General features: G+C 37.2%; 1 protein-coding gene across 1 annotated transcript in view; it reads left to right on the forward strand.

The window, feature by feature from the left end:
• Positions 1 to 19,215, forward strand: part of PDE10A (phosphodiesterase 10A) — a 587,420-nt gene that overhangs the window by 463,142 nt on the left and 105,063 nt on the right. The window contains 1 exon segment of the mRNA XM_068550956.1: positions 14,414 to 14,442. Coding sequence (XP_068407057.1) covers positions 14,414 to 14,442 — 29 coding nt within the window.

The following is a 19,215-nucleotide window of genomic DNA, read 5'->3' on the forward strand; positions in this document are numbered from 1 at the left end:
TTCATGAGCAAAAGTGGAATATTATTTTAATACTATAACTAATGTCACCCATATCAAACTTCAGACAAAGTGAAAATGAATGTTCAGTGATTCATTGCTATAAACTGCTGTTACTTTTAAATTAAGTAAAAAGTCTTAATACGAAATTATCGACAAGTCATTACTTCTTAACTGATACCAGAAATGTTGAAGAAGTAGGGTTGTGGTAACAAGAAAGAGTCAATATGCTAAAAATTGTAGACAATTAAATTCTTTGTTCAGTTCTAGTATTTTTTTGTTAGTGTCTCAAAAACATGAAGTATTTGCCTGGTTTCTTTGTTTTATTCCTTTGGTTGGTATGAATAATAAATAAAATGTATGTCCAATATAAATGTACATATTCCTAGAGAATAAGCAATTTTCGGACAGAACTGTACTTCGTGTAGGGCCATCCTCACCCCCATGGTTCAGCTGCCCACTCCCCTGCTAAGACCCCTTTGCTCCCACTGGCATGAGCAGACTCTGTCCCTGAGGGTGTTTCCCTTCTTGGCCTGTCAGCTGGTCTGAAGCAGAAAGAGAACCACTCACAAACGTCAGCTTTCTGCAGATGATTTCTTTTTTTTTTAGCAAAATGAGACTCTTTAAAAGTTTTACCATTTTCAGTGTCACAGAAACAAAAAAGAGAGCCAGTGTTCTGAACTTTATCTCCTGCACACTTGAAATATACTGCAGAATAAATAGAGTGAATATAAAGTAACTTCAGAGAAAAATAATAAAGCCCCTACTTTAATTTTTCCTTTGAACAGTTTTAGATTAGAACTTCCACGATGTACAGATTAAGTTAGCAGTAATCAGGCTATAACAGACGATAGTAACAAGAACATCTTCAATCAAAAGTAAAGTAAAAGATTTGCACAGAACTAAAGACTTTTGTATCACATTTTCCAATTTATTTTATTTATCATTATTAATGTTATTACAGTTCAAAATGATATGACTGAGTCAGTAAAATTTAAACCTTTTTCTGAGTTCTTAATGTTTATCATCTATTTAGTCCCAGGATCTTCTCCTATTTTCATATCAATTAAGATCTCTGCTAAAGGCTCTTCAGTGGGGCTAATGGCAAACTCTGGGAGGGCTCGCGCCAAGGAGTACGTCCCAGAGCTTTTGCTCCCAGTGTCCTTGTCCCCGCGGTGAGCCACAGCCACCCCCCGCCTCTACAGGAGACCCTCCAGCACTAGCAGCTGTGTTGCTGACAGGATTTCGGTGCTCCGCCTGGGTGTCAGGCCTGAGCCTCTGAGGTGGGAGAGCCGAGTTCAGGACATTGGTCCACCAGAGACCTCCCGGCCCCACATAATATCAAATGGTGAAAGCTCTCCTAGACATCTCCATCTCAACGCTAAGACACAGCTCCAACCAACGACCAGCAAGCTATAGTGCTAGACACCCCATACCAAACAACTAGCAAGACAGGAACACAACCCCACCTGTTAGCAGAGAGGCTGCCTAAAATCATAATACGTTCACAGACACGCCAAAACACACCACTGGATGCGGTCTTGCCCACCAGAAAGACAAGATCCAGCCTCATCCACCAGAACACAGGCACTAGTCTCCTCCACCAGGAAGCCTACACAACGCACTGAACCAACCTTAGCCACTGGGGGCAGACACCAAAAACAATGGGAACTATGAACCAGCAGCCTGCGAAAAGGAGACCCCAAACACAGTAAGTTAAGCAAAATGAGAAGACAGAGAAACACACAGCAGATGAAGGAGCAAGGTAAAAACCCACCAGACCAAACAAATGAAGAGGAAATAGGCAGTCTACCTGAAAAAGAATTCAGAGTACTGATAGTAAAGATGATCCAAAATCTTGGAAATAGAAAGGAGAAAATATAAGAAATGTTTAACAAGGACCCAGAAGAACTAAAGAACAAACAAATAATGATGAACAACACAATAAATGAAATTAGATACTCTCTAGAAGGAATCAATAGCAGAATAACTGAGGCAGAAGAACGGATAAGTGACCTGGAAGATAAAATAGTGGAAATAAGTACCACAGAGAAGAATAAAGAAAAAAGAATGAAAAGAATTGAGGACAGTCTCAGAGACCTCTGGGACAACATTAAACTCACCAACATTCCAATTACAGGGGTCCCAGAAGAAGAAGAGAAAAAGAAAGGGACTGAGAAAATATTTGAAGAGATTATAGATGAAAACTTCCCTAATATGGGAAAGGAAATAGTCAGTCAAGTCCAGGAAGCACAGAGAGCCCCATACAGGATAAATCCAAGGAGAAACACACCAAGACACATATTAATCAAACTATCAGAAATTAAATACAAAGAAAAAATATTAAACGCAGCAAGCGAAAAGCAACAAATAACATACATGGGAATCCCCGTAAGGTTAACAGCTGATCTTTCAGTAGAAACTCTACAAGCCAGAAAGGAGTGGCAGGACATATTTAAAGTGATGAAAGGGAAAAACCTACAACCAAGATTACTCTACCCAGCAAGGATCTCATTCAAATTCAATGGAGAAATTAAAACCTTTACAGACAAGCAAAAGCTAAGAGAATTCAGCACCACCAAACGAGCTCTACAACAAATGCTAAAGGAACTTCTCTAGGCAGGAAACACAAGAGAAGGAAAAAACCTACAATAACAAACCCAAAACAATTAAGAAAATGGTAATAGGAGCACACATATTGATAACTACCTTAAATGTAAATGGATTAAATGCTCTAACCAAAAGACATAGACTGGCTGAATGGATACAAAAACAAGACCCGTATATATGCTGTCTACAAGAGACCCACTTCAGACCTAGGGACACACACAGACTGAAAGTGAGGGGATGGAAAAAGATATTCCATGCAAATGGAAATCAAAAGAAAGCTGGAGTAGCAATTCTCATATCAGACAAAATGGACTTTAAAATAAAGAGTATTACAAGAGACAAAGAAGGACACTACATAATGATCAAGGAATCAATCTAAGAAGAAGATATAACAATTGTAAATATTTATGCACCAACATAGGAGCACCTCAATACATAAGGCAAATGCTAACAGCCGTACAAGGGGAAATCGACAGTAACACAATCATAGTAGGGGACTTTAACACCCCACTTTCACCAATGAACAGATCGTCCAAAATGAAAATAAATAAGGAAACACAAGCTGTAAACGATACGTTAAACAAGATGGACTTAATTGATATTTATAGGACATTCCATCCAAAAACAATAGAATACACTTTCTTCTCAAGTGCTCATGGAACATGATAGATCGTAACTTGGGTCACAAATCAAACCTTGGTAAATTTAAGAAAATTGAAATCATATCAAGTATCTTTTCCGACCACAACGCTATGAGACTAGACATCAATTACAGGGAAAAACCTGTAAGAAATACAAACACATGGAGGCTAAACAATTCACTACTAAATAACCAAGAGATCACTGAAGATATCAAAGAGGAAATCAAAAAATACCTAGAAACAAATGACAATGAAAACACGATGGCCCAAAACCTATGGGGTGCAGCAAAAGCAGTTCTAAGAGGGAAGTTTATAGCAATACAGTCCTACCTCGAGAAACAAGAAAAATCTCAAATAAACAACCTAACCTTACACCTAAAGCAATTAGAGAAAGAAGAACAAAAAAACCCCAGGGTTAGCTGAAGGAAAGAAATCATAAAGATCAGATCAGAAATAAACGAAAAAGAAATGAAGGAAAAGATAGCAAAGATCAATAAAACTAAAAGCTGGTTCTTTGAGAAGATAAACAAAATTGATAAACCATTAGCCAGATTCATCAAGAAAAAAAGGGAGAAGACTCAAATCAATAGAATTAGAAACGAAAACGGAGAAGTAACAACTGACCCTGCAGAAATACAAAGGATCATGAGAGATTACTACAAGCAACTATATGCCAGTAAAATCGACAACCTGGAAGAAATGGACAAATTCTTAGAAAAGCACAACCTTCTGAGACTGAACCAGGAAGAAATAGAAAATGTAAACAGACCAATCACAAGCAATGAAATTGAAGCTGTGATTAAAAATCTTCCATGAAAGAAAAGCCCTGGACCAGGTGGCTTCACAGGCGAATTATATCAAACATTTAGAGAAGAGCTAACACCTTTCCTTCTCAAACTCTTCCAAAATATAGCAGAGGGAGGAGCACTCCCAAACTCATTCTATGAGGCCGCCATCACCCTGATACCAAAACCAGACAAAGATGTCACAGAAAACAGAAAACTACAGGCCAATATCAGTGATGAACATAGATGCAAAAATCCTCAACAAAATACTAGCAAACAAGATCCAACAGCACATTAAAAGGATCATAAATCATGATAGTGGGGATTATCCCAGGAATGCAAGAATTCTTCAATATACGCAAATCAATCAATGTGATAAACCATATTAACAAATTGAAGGACAAAAACCATATGATCATCTCAATAGATGAAGAAAAACCTTTTGACAAAATTCAACACCCATTTATGATAAAAACCCTCCAGAAAGTAGGCATAGAGGGAACTTACCTCAACATAATAAAGGCCGTATATGACAAACCCGCAGCCCACGTTATTCTCAATGGTGAAAAACTGAAACCATTTCCACTAAGATCAGGAGCAAGACAAGGTTGCCCACTCTCACCACTATTATTCAACATAGTTTTGGAAGTGTTAGCCACAGCAATCAGAGAAGACAAAGAAATAAAAGGAATCCAAATCAGAAAAGAAGAAGTAAAACTGTCACTGTTTGAAGATGACATGATACTATACATTGAGAATCCTAAAGATGCTACCAAAAAACTACTAGAGCTAATAAATGAATTTGGTAAAGTAGCAGGATACAAAGTTAATGCACAGAAATCTCTTGCATTCCTATACACTAAGGATGAAAAATCTGAAAGAGAAATTAAGGAAACACTCTCATTTACCATTGCAACAAAAAGAATAAAATACCTAGGAATAAACCTACCTAAGGAGACAAAAGACCTGTATGCAGAAAACTATAAGACACTGATGAAAGAAATTAAAGATGATACGAACAGATGGAGAGATATACCATGTTCTTGGATTGGAAGAATCAACATTGTGAAAATGACTCTACTACCCAAAGCAATCTACAGATTCAATGCAATTCCTATCAAACTACCAATGGCATTTTTCACAGAACTAGAACAAAAAATTTCACTATCTGTATGGAAACACAAAAGGCCCCAAATAGCCAAAGCAATCTTGAGAAAGAAAAATGGAGCTGGAGGAATCAGGCTCCCGGTCTTCAGACTATACTACAAAGCTACAGTAATCAAGAGAGTATGGTACTGGCACAAAAACAGAAATACAGATCAGTGGAACAGGATAGAAAACTCAGAGATAAACCACGCACATATGGTCACCTTATCTTTGATAAAGGAGGCAAGAATATGCGATGGAGAAAAGACAGCCTCTTCAATAAGTGGTTCTGGGAAAACTGGACAGCTACATGTAAAAGAATGAAATTAGGATACTCCCTAACGCCATACACAAAAATAAACTCGAAATGGATTAAAGACTTAAATGTAAGGCCAGACACTGTAGAACTCTTAGAGGAAAACATAGGCAGAACACTCTATGGCATCCATCACAGCAAGATCCTTTTTGACCCACCTCCTAGAGAAATGGAAATAAAAACAAAAATAAACAAATGGGACCTAATGAAACTTAAAAGCTTTTGCACAGCAAAGGAAACCATAAACAAGACGAAAAGTCAACTCTCCGAATGCGGGAAAATATTTGCAAACGAAGCAAGTGACAAAGGATTAATCTCCAAAATTTACAAGCAGCTCATGCAGCTCAATATCAAAAAAACAAACAACCGAATCCAAAAATGGGCCAAAAACCTAAATATACATTTCTCCAAAGAAGATATACAGATTGCCAACAAACACATGAAAGGATGCTCAACATCACTAATCATTAGAGAAATGCAAATCAAAACTACAATGAGGTGTCACCTCACACCAGTCAGAATGGCCATCATCAAAAAATCTACAAACAATAAATGCTGTAGAGGGTGTGGAGAAAAGGGAACACTCTTGCACCATTGGTGGGAATGTAAATTGATACAACCACTATGGAGAACAGGATGGAGGTTCCTTAAAAAACTAAAAATAGAAATACCATATGACCCAGTAATCCCACTACTGGGCATATACCCTGAGAAAACCATAATTCAAAAAGGATCATGTACCACAATGTTCATTGCAGCTCTATTTACAATAGCCAGGACATGGAAGCAACCTAAGTGTCCATCATCGGATGAATGGATAAAGAAGATGTGGCACATATATACAATGGAATATTACTCAGCCATAAAAAGGAACTAAATTGAGTTCTTTGTAGTGAGGCGGATGGACCTAGAGACTGTCATACAGAATGAAGTAAGTCAGAAAGAGAAAAACAAATACCATATGCTAACACATATATATGGAACCAAAAAAAAAAAAACAAACGAACTGGTTTTGAAGAACCTACGGGCAGGACAGGAATAAAGACGCATACGTAGAGAATGGGCTTGAGGACACAGGGAGGGGGAAGGGTAAGCTGGGACGAAGTGAGAGAGTGACATGGACATATATACACTACCAAATGTAAAATAGATAGCTAGTGGGAAGCAGCCACATAGCACAGGGAGATCAGCTCGGTGCTTTGTGACCACCGAGAGTGGTGGGATAGGGAGGGCGGGAGGGAGACACAAGAAGGAGGAGATATGGGGATATATGTATATGTATAGCTGATTCACTTTGTTATACAGCAGAAACTAACACACCATTGTAAAGCAATTATACTCCAATAAAGATGTTAAAAGGAAAAAAGATCTCTGTTGACATAGCAGTGTGTGATGTCCAAATTTCATGGAATCTTGTATGCGCCAGAGAATTTGGGAAATCTAGAGGTGATCAATACATTCTGGGATTTTATCCCGTCCTCAGAAAACTCCTAGACCATGTAGACTTTAATGCTAAGCCCTTTTCTGTTGATTATTTTTATAAATATGATAGGAAGGCTTTGGATTTCTCATATCCCCACATCCTCAGTATTGAAACATCATTATAAAGATATTTTTTAAAAGGCACAAAATATTGTAAGAGTTTAAGGAAGGCTCAATAATTTTTTATTTATAATTTTTATCCATCTATCTATTATAATAAATTTTTAAGTTCATTAGCTGTTTCTAGTTACTTGAAACTATGAATTTTGGAAGACATTATTGAATATAGAACTTCCCATGTTAAAAGGTGAATAATTCTCCAAATGTTAACAGAGTTTACATTTAATTACTTTGGTTTCTTCTGTCAGAATGATAGAATTGCTTCTCTATTTCAACAGCTCACACGTTATCAATTGAGAAACTAAGATCAGCTCTGCCATTAGCCTCTGGGAGAGATGTTGCTCAGGTTGCTAATGGTGAAGCTTACAGTGAGTTACAGTTGCTCACGAACATGATACCAAACCAGAGTTCAAAGACACAGACCCCACACAGCTCCAGGACATTTAGAGATAGCTAAGTTCCATAACGCAATATATAGAAATGGAGAGAAACATATTAAGTGATTGTTTAATGATAACTTTGCTTATATATATATATATATATATATAAAAATATATATATATATATAAATATATATATATGTATAAGGAAGGTACTTTGTAAGTTATTACATTATATATAGAAGACCACCTGCAATTCACACAATGCCTTTTTAAGCCATCCCTTTTTATTTATAGAATTGGAAAGCTTCATGGACTAACTCTCACTAGGAATGGTCTCCTTCTGTTTATATAGAAATAAATGCAAAGAACAGACTACGAGGGGGTGTGCTAGAAAATGTGATTCTGTAAGTTACTGAAAATCATTACAGTCCTTCAGGGAAAAAAAATAATAATTTTTCCTGTTTTGTGGTATAGCTTGTAAACTTATTATTTCCTCCCCCCCGCCTTTTTGACCAAGACTACAATAAGTATATAGTTCTTTATACTTTCCAATTATTTAGTGATTTGTAGATTATTTCATGTTTCCTCATCAGTAACTGCAAAATAGAGGGGTTATTGGCACAAATCAATTAATCTGGTACTTCAGGTCTTGATTACGTGGCTCATATTCTTCCATAAATTCCTGGTTTTTAGCGTTAGAAAATTGAAGTAAGACAGATAACAAAAGTGAACTGATTTGAGCACTATCTTTAATAGTTAGGCCACGAGATTTTAAACCGTTGGCAAAGGTAACAATCTCCTAATGTTTTACCACAATGTTGCTGTTTGTGTGCAAAAGAATCATTATATCTTAATCATTTAAGAATCATTTTTTGAAATGCCTCCCCCCGCCCCAGTAATGTAAAAGAAGTATTAGATGTGGTCTCTTGTCTCCAAGAACTTGTATCCAGTGAAGAAGTTAAGTCATTCATATGTATATAGTTATCCACACAAAGCAGAATATAGTCAATGCCAGGTTGAATACGGAGAAAGAAAACTGCAATTTATTGAGAGCCCGCTCTGTGCAAAAACTTTATGTACGTTATCTCACTTGATCCTAGCACCTTCCGAAGTGACCTCATTTTATAAATATGAGATTACCGAGTTTGGAAAGTCAAGGAGCCCATGTATGGTTTGTAAGTGAAGCTGAGAGTTGAAGACAGATCTCTTTGGACTCTAAGCCTATCTTCTTTTTTAATGTAGCATTCTGCTCTCCTCACAGGAAAGGAGCGTGTAAGAATTCTGAGGGAAGACATATAGTGGGCCTGTGTGCTCTTGAGAGGGCCTCAGAGACAAAATACAAATTGAGCTGAGTCTTGAAAGACTTCGATGTGTGGGAAGAGGGAGGAATCAACTTTGAGGAAACAGCAGACACGCTCATGTCTCAGTGTCTTTGCTCAGGCCTGTCCCTCTGCCTGGAATGCTTTTCCCTTAGGTAGCTGCTTTTATGGCTCACCCCCTGGAGGAGGTCTTCTCTAACCACACTTTAATCTGCAGCCTGCCCCCAGCCACTCCCCCACTGCTTTCTGGTCCTTCTTAACCTGGACTGCTTTGTTACCACTTCCAGCTTGCTGTATAATGTAGTTTTCTATCATGTTTATGGACCGTCTCCTGCCTTTAGAATAAAGCTTCATGAGGACAGGGATTACTGTCTTTTTTTATTCTCAGATATATTGTAGGCACCGAGAATAGTGCCAGGAACTTAGTTATTGAGTAGGTGCTCAAAAAATACTTGTTGTTGGAAGGTATGAAGATTTTGAGTTAAGAGTGAGCAAAGCATATTTGGGGCTCTAGTAAGACCAGTTGAGTCCTGTTGTTACAGATTCCAGTTGGAAAAATAGAACCAAATTGTGAGGATTTGAATCCCAAGCAAAGGGATTAGTTTATTTTTGGTAGGAATCGGAGAGCTTTCTGAAGATTTTATTTTAAATAACGATGTATTGATTTAATGATATAAAAGTAATATCCTATTAACATTTTATTACATTTCCTTCATTTCCTTTCCTCATTTCCTTTTGAGGGCTTTCTGTTTCATCTGGTAAAATTGGCTTAATCAATAGGGAAATAAACTGTCTCACATATTAAGAAGCCTTTAGGTAAGGCAGTCTTCAAGGTTGGCTGATTGAATTGGTTTGAAATGTCTCCAGAGATCCAGCTTTTCTCTCTTTCCTCTCCCCCAGCCGCCGTCCCCTTCTGCCCAATGCTCTGTGCCCGCCTCCCCTTCTCCTCTGTTGCCCTTGCTGGCTTATTGTTTGGGGTTGACTCCTCTCATGGCTACAAGGTGGCTCCTGCCACCAACTAGGGCCAAAGGCTGCCTTTTTGTTTCCTCTCAAAGCCGTGGAATTTAAGTCCTCCCCTTTGGTATGATTGGGCCAACTGAGACATTTATTCTGTATCTGGCACATATTAGACATTTGATAGATATTTGTGGATTGAGTCGGTAAGATTGCATTGTTAGAAGACACATAGCTGTCTTTAGACAAGCTCCATAGCTGTGCCAGAAATGGCTGGAGGAGGCTGAATGGAGCCACACCAGCTCCTAAGAGATGGAAGTGTGTATAAAAGATGGCTGGTTTATTAATTTTCACAGGAAATACGTATTTCCCACAAGGAGAAGACAAGTGTGCTCCATTTACGTTATCTGCAGAAACTGCAAGGCAAAGTGAGATGGATAATCTTGAAGGACTGAGGTGCAGTGACATCTTTGCAGTGATCCCCAAGTCCTCTATCTTCTGGTCACTGTTTCTCCTCTCTGGATACATAGTATCAATGCGTGACTTCTTAGACTTCTTTTCTTATACTACAGGATGAGCACTGAAAGCCGAGAACTTAACCGTGGAAGATTTAGTCAAAATAACTGTATATTGTACTTCAAGGAAATGGTAATCAATCTAAAAAGTTTTCTTTTTAACAATATTAACACACATTTATGCATGTATAAATTATACACAACCATAATTGTTTTCATTTCAGACTTGTAACATGATATACTGAAGAAAAAATAATTTGTAATTGAAACCAATTTGTGTGTCTATGTATATAATTTATAAAATGTGTATGTGTTTACATAACACTTATAGATTAAATACATATACATATATTTTAACTTAACCAAATCATGGACAACTTTTCATGTCAATAAATAAACATAAACATTCATCATCATTTTTAGCAGCTGCAGTCTTGGATCATGTTGAATCTGTTTTCTTTATTGTAAAAAAAATTATTCTCTTTTAGTAGGAAGATTTTAAAAGATCAACAAAGAATAAAAATACTTAAGTATCATAAGAATCAATCAAAACTCTTTAATGCTTGGTTTTAAATGGCTATTTTTTAGATCTATAATAATTTATTACACTTATTTTGTTATTCTATTTGTTATTTTTCTTTATCACATTTTGTTTTTCTTTAATGGTATTCACTTTTGCCTATAGTTTTTATGGCTCAAATAGTAAGAAAATTTAATAATTTCTTATTGATCCTAAAGAATATGAGTTTTAGTGGAATTGTCTACTCTGTATTTCTGGAGCTCTTACTTCAAATCTAAACCCCAGAGTAAAGATGAATATTAGAAGCAGACACAGAACTTTAAATCAGTCATCATAATGTGAATTCCTTTAAGTTCTACTTATAAATTTGGATTCATTCCTGAAATCCCATTTCATATAAGAAATATCAAAATTGACCACAAAAAACAAAGTACAAATATGTGCGCAGTTATAAGGATTTATAAAATATTCAAAATTAAGTACTTGCTGAAAAGTGTATTTACTAAGAAATCCTCCAGGGGATTTTTTGTTGCATGAGCTATTCTTCCTAAGGCTTTAAGAAATTATTTAAATGATGTTTACATTGAAGATGGTTTCTTTTTTTAAAAAAAAATAAATTTCTCTTTAACAAGCATCAATATTCCCTTTCTGAAATTATTTAAAATTTTTTCTTGCTTATTCTTCCCACTAGAATTTCAGCTCCTTGAGAACAGGGATAAATGCCTGGCACATAATGGATCCATAGTACACGTTTCTTGAATAAACAAATGTTTACAGAACCCTAATGCCACATAAAAGTTAGTGTCTGCTGTTGCTAACATTTTTGTTGCTAATCTGATGCTCATGAAGGACTCAAAATCTGCCATCCGTGGCAATTTCCTTCTTTTCCTTGATTGCCTGTCCTTTCATTTTTAAGTGAGCTTCATTCCTGGACCATGTGAAATGCCGCTCCGACAGTTTAGCTGGGAGTACGTGTTGGAAGTGTACAGAGACGTTCCAGAGTTGTGGGTTCTTAGGAGTCATTCTAAGTTGTGGTCTCTTAACCTTCCATTGAAAATGGTTTTGTGGAAAAAATTGTTTTTCAGTATCAAATTATATTGATAGGATGTTGTCTCACTTCAGGCTTACGAGGTGGCAAAAGAAGTCAGACACCTTGCCGAAAAGTAAGACAGCAAGTGACTGGCCATGTGGGCTTCTGGCCACAGTGCACGCTCTGAGCCACTGGCCGTGCCACCTCCGCTATGCGGTCCTCGTGTCCTCTCCATTGTGGACGAGAAAGTGAATGCATTGTCTGCAACATGCTGAAACTTGCCTCGGCAAGAGAGTTCAACAAAATGAAAATTCCAAGTATAGGAAGTAGGAAGGAAGCTTCCCTTAGCCTAACAAATTCACTGGACCCATTCATTTCCTCAGCTAAAAGACCACGTTCCCTAAATGTAATGGACTTGACATTCATTTAACAAAAATTGTTTGGCTTCTGAGTTGGAGGAAGAGATAGATGATATATTTCTAAATCTGTACATAAGGTGAAAAATCCAGAAATAAGTTATAGGTAGCATTTTTCTTTCAAATACTTTGTCCATAAAGCAAGAAAAAAGTTGGTTTTTATAAATACTTATCAGTAGAGTATCTTATGCACACTCAAGTTTGAGAAGCACTAAGCAAAACTAAAGGAGAAAGCAAAGGGGACATTTGTGTACAGATGTCTGGACATTCGAGCTCTTCTTCCTTTGAACTAACTTTCAGATCGTACTGATGACTGGAGAGTGGAAGGTTCCAAAGGGTCACAGCTTGAAAACTCCATTCAGTCCCACAGTAAACTTGTTCACACAGCTGCTGCTTTCCTTTGCATGTTTTAATCAACCTTGAATTTTCAACCCTGCTCATTGAATTTCTTAGATAAAAATTTAAAAATATTAAAAACATATATGCCTCTAACAACTTTATAATCTGTTAATAAATTTGTTGTGATGATTAAATCAAAGAGTCCCATCTTCAGAGAGGTTTAGAAAAGAATAAGAGGTTAGGAGTTAAAGAATAAATGAAATGTTTCTATGATGTGACTTCAGTGTATAAGGTAAAATAAATGTTTTTCCTATAACATGGTTACATTCTTAGGGAAATCAGATGCGATACTCAAACCATTATGGAACAATTAGAAGAAAAATATATAAGCAAGTATGTATTAATGCAGTAATACAAAAAAATAGGAACTGCTTATTGAACGCTTACTATCTGATAGTCCCAAGCTTGCTAATTTTGAAAAGGTTCCCAGGTAAAGGCAACATGCCGCAAGTTTTGAAGTCTAATTTACTTTAAATTATGAAGCATCCAAGGGGCATGATAGATGGGATATTTTTGAAAGATAAACTGGGTGGGTGAGTGTGTGTGTGTGTGTGTGTGTGTGTGTGTGTGTGTGTGTAGGCATGATTGCCAGGGCAGATATTGGATTCAGGGATCAGCTTAGAGGTTACTGGTTGATAGGTGATTTGGAACTAGACTTAATGTTATTTGTGGAAATGGATGGTAAGCAGTAAATCTGAGAAAGATCAGAAAAAAGAGGAAACAAAAAGACTCAGTGGTTTAGTTAATACAAATATTGAAGGAGAAAGAAGAATCACAGCCCTGTCTGGACTTGTGAACTTTGTCAGTGTTAAGATAGGTTAGGCTGTGCTTTTTGATAATGTAGAATACGTTAGAAATTTGGTGTGTTAAGTGTGTGCTGGTGGTGGTAGTTAGAGAGGGTTTGGTTGCTAAGCAAGACACAAGATAGCAACAGCATGGAATTAAAGGCTGCCTCCCAGTGAGCGGTCTGGACAGGCCCAGCTCCAGTCACCCTTCCTCTGGAAGGGCCATATCAACACCTTTTCTCCGGGTCAGAACCAGTTACCAGGCATGGGATACTCTTAACCAGTGGACCTAAAGCGGAGTCTTGGACAGTTTGTTTCTTGTACCCTGCTGGTGGACACAGGCATAGTCTTGCCATGTAGCCAGATTCGTGGGGAGAGCCCTTCAGAGGGCCTCAACTAGACCAGGTCAGTCCATCAGTCTGATTTTACTAGTAAAGAATGCTGACATGCTGGTACAAACCACCCCGCTAACTCCTGGGATCCATGGTACAAAGCAGCACTATTAATAGGTGTGTTTCATGCCTTAACCGGGGTGCCATGCAGGCCCATGTCTTATTTCAGCAAATTAGAAATGCTGGAAATAACCCTCACAGCACAAGTGTCAATGACCATTTGAGATATTCACGTGGGTTGTGTCATTTAGAATATTGCAAATATTACAAACCCTTTTCTAGGTATGTGTATTTGATAAACCACAGTGTAGCCATGTTTTGCAGGCACTACCATTTTAGAATCTCTAAAAAGGTAATCTTGAAAATGACTGGCAAACTGTTGTGTTATTTCATTTCCCTCCAAAATTAACACATACATCTAGCTCTAAACTTACTGTTTAACTTTTATTTTACGGAGTTTTAAAACCAAATTCCTAGATTTCACAAGCGGAGGCATTGCAAATAGCCTTCTAGTTTATTGAGCGTGAATGACATGTTCTGTATTTCAGAAACTACTCAGACTTTCTAATTGTATTTTTTCTCCCTTCCTTCTCCATCCCCCAGATGAATCACCTCCTAAGGAAGTCAGCAGGGTAAGTAATGTGAATATCATTTTTGTTACCACAATATAGGAAATAAATTCTTTTGTATATTTTCAGTGCTCTAGCGTGTTTCAGTGTTAGAAAAATAATTACAAAAACTGAGTGCCCTCTCCAAAGTATCACTCATCAGTATGGAGTAAAGCCAGTGAGGAGAGAGGTGTGAAATTGGAGGCCTCAAACTGAATACAGCTAACAGATGCGTTCCGTTTGGCCTGCACATGCTTATGGAGTTTTCTGAATTTGTTGCCAACATTTAGATATTGAGAGAGTGCATATTAAGATTGGATTTCTGGCTTCTCTTGAAAAACCATAAGATAAAGCAGCACTGACACCAAGTTCCCATGTGGCGACGGTCTGCTCAGGCCGCTTCCTCACCGTCCCCTGCTCAGTGGCTTTGCACGTGTGCTACAGGGCTGACACTGCCTTCAAGTTCATGCACCTTCTTTCTGGGAGAACAAAAGGTGACTACTCGTGAATTGAAGACGTGATATTCTTCAGTACTTTTAGAAATACTAAATGCTCCGTTCTCACATTCAAGAGAAATACTTAGCGTTAAAGTTATGAGACTTAACAAAATTAAAAGCTTATGGGGTATGAGTATCGAGAGCATTTTAGCATGCCATGTTTAATGCTACAAAATTATAATTCTGTAATTACATATGAGAAAGAATCTTAACTATATATCCTGTTTACAGATAAAGATCTTAAAATGTGGATTCAATGTTGAAAGTAATCAGAATTGTATCTGATGCAACCTTATGTAAGAGATCACTCTTTATCATAAGATATAAACTGAAGTACTGTTATCAGGATCACATATATAGATATATTCGTTTATTTTTGATTATCTGTAGAAAGGAATCTTTAAAATGACCAGGGCCACTGCTGGAGACTGGGCAGAATTCCCTCTGTCCCTAGCAACCTAACAGACTCTTAAGGTTTCTATAAGTCTCAGGGTTTTCCTGGGTACATGCACTATTAACTTCACATATACAGGGTTCGCAGCTGGAAAGTTCCCAAGACTGAGTGCTTCAAGGTATATCAGGGGGCAGAGAGATCAGCCTGGAATTTTTACAGCTACTGAGAGCAGCAGAAATGGCTGAAAAGCCATGTTTGAGGATAAAAGAAGATTCTCACACGTGGACCTAGGCAGTCATAAGATACTGGGGTGTCGATATTGGCAAAGCTACTATCTCAGGTCTCTGAGATAGTACCAGGTGTTTATAAATCCAGGACAGTAGGGAAAAAAACTACAACTTACTCATCAGTATTCTTGTTTTAGAATAACTTTAGTTTATAGGGAATCCCTGACCTCAATTTAACCTTTATAGCCCTCAGAGGATTTTAGACATTGTTGTTGTTTTTGAGGGAAGTGGGAAAAGAGATGCCCAAAGAGGTGATTTCCACCCACCCATGTGTTTTCCTTACACCCTGTTCTGTTGACAGCAAAGATCAGAGCTGTCCTTCTGATACCTTGCTTATTTCAATATATTAACTCTATTCACCTGTTTGGTGGAACTCTCCCTTCGCCTCCAGGGTCCCCCAATTTAAAGATTTTGTACCATAGTGTCTGTCATAAATGATTTTGTTATTGCAGCTCACTCTTTCAATTATAAGCCAGGTTCTATTTGGGGAGAACGGCTATATAGACAAGGAGTAGACTTTTTAATTGAATGCGTTTCTATATATTTTAGTTATGCAAAATATCGCCACAAGACATCTTGGATTCAGATTGCCACCTACTTCTTACTATGCCAGTGCCTTCTTCCGGGTGAAGAGAGAAGAGATGCAGATAATACCACACACTATCTTTAAGCCCATTAGAAATGATGATAAACTATACATAGTCATTTTTTCTTTGCTATTATTTTATAAAATTCTTTTACTTTATGCCAAATTTGGAGAAAATGTAATTCCAGGTGAGAAATGCTAAATACATGAACTGATAACCTAGAATAGTATCAGTTTCCAGGATCTTTAAAAGTTGTTTTTTTTCTGAATATACCCCAGATCTTGGTCAGTTCTGATACATAGAATTTGCATTATAAAATAGTATACCAATGTCTTAAGTTAAAATTAAGATTTAGAAATACTAGTGCAAACTTTTGGTAGATGGTGACGGGCCACATCCATTGTCAAAAGCACGCTCTTTAGTGATGCAGATTCTTACCCCTCCAGGCAGTTCTGATTATCGTGACATACTTTCTCACTTAGCACCAAACAACCTCTCTTTAATTGCCGTCTACTAGTATTGTTCTGACTTTTTTGTAGCACCTCAAAAAAGGCTATACCCCCTACTCCATATGAGAGCTCTTTAATTAGAGGGATTGTGTTCTGTCTTTCCCAGTGAGACACGCTCACTTAAAATAATTTTTTTCCCCGTGGGCCTCCTTAGGGTCTGGGTTGACATTCTCTGGACAAAGTATGCATTATTAATCTATTTTTTAGAAGATGGAGGCAATGCCATGACATTATAGACCAATTGTGGCTTGACCCTGATAAGACGAGGTAGGCCAGGTAGCCCTCGGAAACTATGTATCTGTAATAGAGTTTAGGGAGAATTAGCTTTTCCAAGACACTATAGGACATTTCTGGTTATTGATCCAGAAATGGAAGATATTTTTTCCATGAAGTCAAGTCAGATCTATAAGTCCTGAGCCCTTTCTCCGTCCCCTCTTTCTTCCTCTCTTTCTCCTTCCATCCCTCCCTCTCTCCATGTCCTCCTCCTTCCCTGCCATTCCATAGACAAATATTTCTTGGGCACTTATATGCCAGGCACTGTTCTAGGTTTTAGGGATACAGTGCAAAGCAGTATTCCAGTTATCATAGTATGGAAGGTGGTGGTGGAGACAGTTGAAAGTTTTTTTAAATTTATACATATCAGGCAGTGATAAATATTATGATAAGTACATAGAAGAATAAAGCAGAATGAGCTGATAGAGAGTGATGGTGGATTAGGAGTGGACTTACTGTAGAGACAAAGCCAGGACAGAGGATGTGGTGCTAGGGGTGTGAGTGTGCAGCCAGGGATGGCTTACCAGGGTAATTGAGGAAATATTATGGGAGATGAAGGAGGGAACCATGCTGAGAACTGCGGGAAGAACACTTCAGGCAGATGGCACGGCAAGTGCAAGGGCCCAGAGGCAGGAAGGTTCACGTTACAGAAGGAGGTCATCTGGGCCAGAACTGAACGAGTGCAGGAAAGAGCCCTGGTCAGAGAGGTTGAGGCAGGAGGGGATCTAGAGGGATGTGGTGTCTGTCATTATCTGTGTCATTTGTTTTCATCTAGTCAGCAAAGTTAATCGTTTATTTTACTATTATTGTTGTTGTTGTTGTTAAGTGGTTCCAGCTTCTGACAGGAAAAGAGAGAGAAAACAAGATAAGAAGAGTATTTGGGTGCTGAGTGCTAGAATATGACAAATTTAGCCAGGTCCAGAATTCTTGGGTACCGTCTTTGTCCCTCAAAATGCTGTAGATATGTTTCATTATATTCTAATTTTTATATAGCAGTTTTAGTCTGATGAAATATGTCCTGAGGAAAAACACTGATTCGAGGCTACTTGGTCAAAGGACACAAATATTTTATGACAATTAATATACATTGTTAAGTTGGTTTATCAAATTATTGTTCCAATTTAAGGTTTCATTTTAACCCAATTTAATCAGCAATTATATCTCGTCTTGTGTAAATGGCATGCCGTTATTTTAATATTTTTATTTAAAGCAAATAAACATATTGCCATATGTTAACTATGTTTCTTTTTGTGTGAATTGCATCTCTATGTCTTTGTGTGATACATTCAAAAGAACTTCTCTGGTATAGTGTAAATCACACTTAGATTTGAATTTCTACTTTGCCACTCTTCATCTGGGTGACCTTTTAAAAAAATAACTTTTAAAAGGCTCAAATGTAAAATGGGGACAAAATCTACCAAACCTAAGGTATGCAGCCATAATAGGATGAAAATTTATATTCTTATATTCATTTTTAGAACACCAAAGATAAACTTTTTAAAAGCAGAGGGAATTAATGAAAAGAAATTAATGGCCCACAATTTAAAATACAGGCTTGATTAATAGTGAAAAAGATATTTTCTTAAATAGATCAATAAAATAGGCTGTGTTTGGCAATCTATTCAAGAAGTAAGAAAATAACAAATATTAAGGAATGCGAAAGGAAAGATAACTAAGTACAGGCAACAGGGCGAATATTAATAATTTAATAAGGAATAGTAGATACTAATGCATTTGAAAAATTAGATGTAATGGGAAATTTTAAGGAAATTATAAATTATTAAAATTGACTGAAAAAGAGTTAAGAGACCTAAATATATTGTTAACCAATGAAAAAAACTGAAAAGTTAGTAAAAGACCCCCTAAAATGGCATGATACCCAAAAGCTTTTACTGGATAATTCCACCAAACATAAAAAAGGAGAAAATTCCTACATAATATGAAGTATGTATTTCCAAAGCTAAGAAAATTACTTATCTCACTCAAGACAGAATTTTATTCCTGAAACAAAAATTAGAGCATTATACAAAATAGAAAAAGTATTGACCAGTTTTACTAGTGCAAACATAAGTGCAGAAATCTTGATAAATTCAGCAGCACTTTCATTGCCAAGGGTGGTGGCAGGTAGAAGGCTAGTGCAGTAATCCTGGTAAGAGATGAAGATGGCTTGGACCCGGCTGACGATGATGGAGGTGGGGAGAAGTGTTTGGATTTGGTAGACTGAATTCTACGTATCTTTGGAAGGTAGAG

Source organism: Eschrichtius robustus, chromosome 9 (genome assembly GCF_028021215.1).
Source record: "Eschrichtius robustus isolate mEscRob2 chromosome 9, mEscRob2.pri, whole genome shotgun sequence".
NCBI classification, from domain to species: Eukaryota; Metazoa; Chordata; class Mammalia; order Artiodactyla; family Eschrichtiidae; genus Eschrichtius; species Eschrichtius robustus.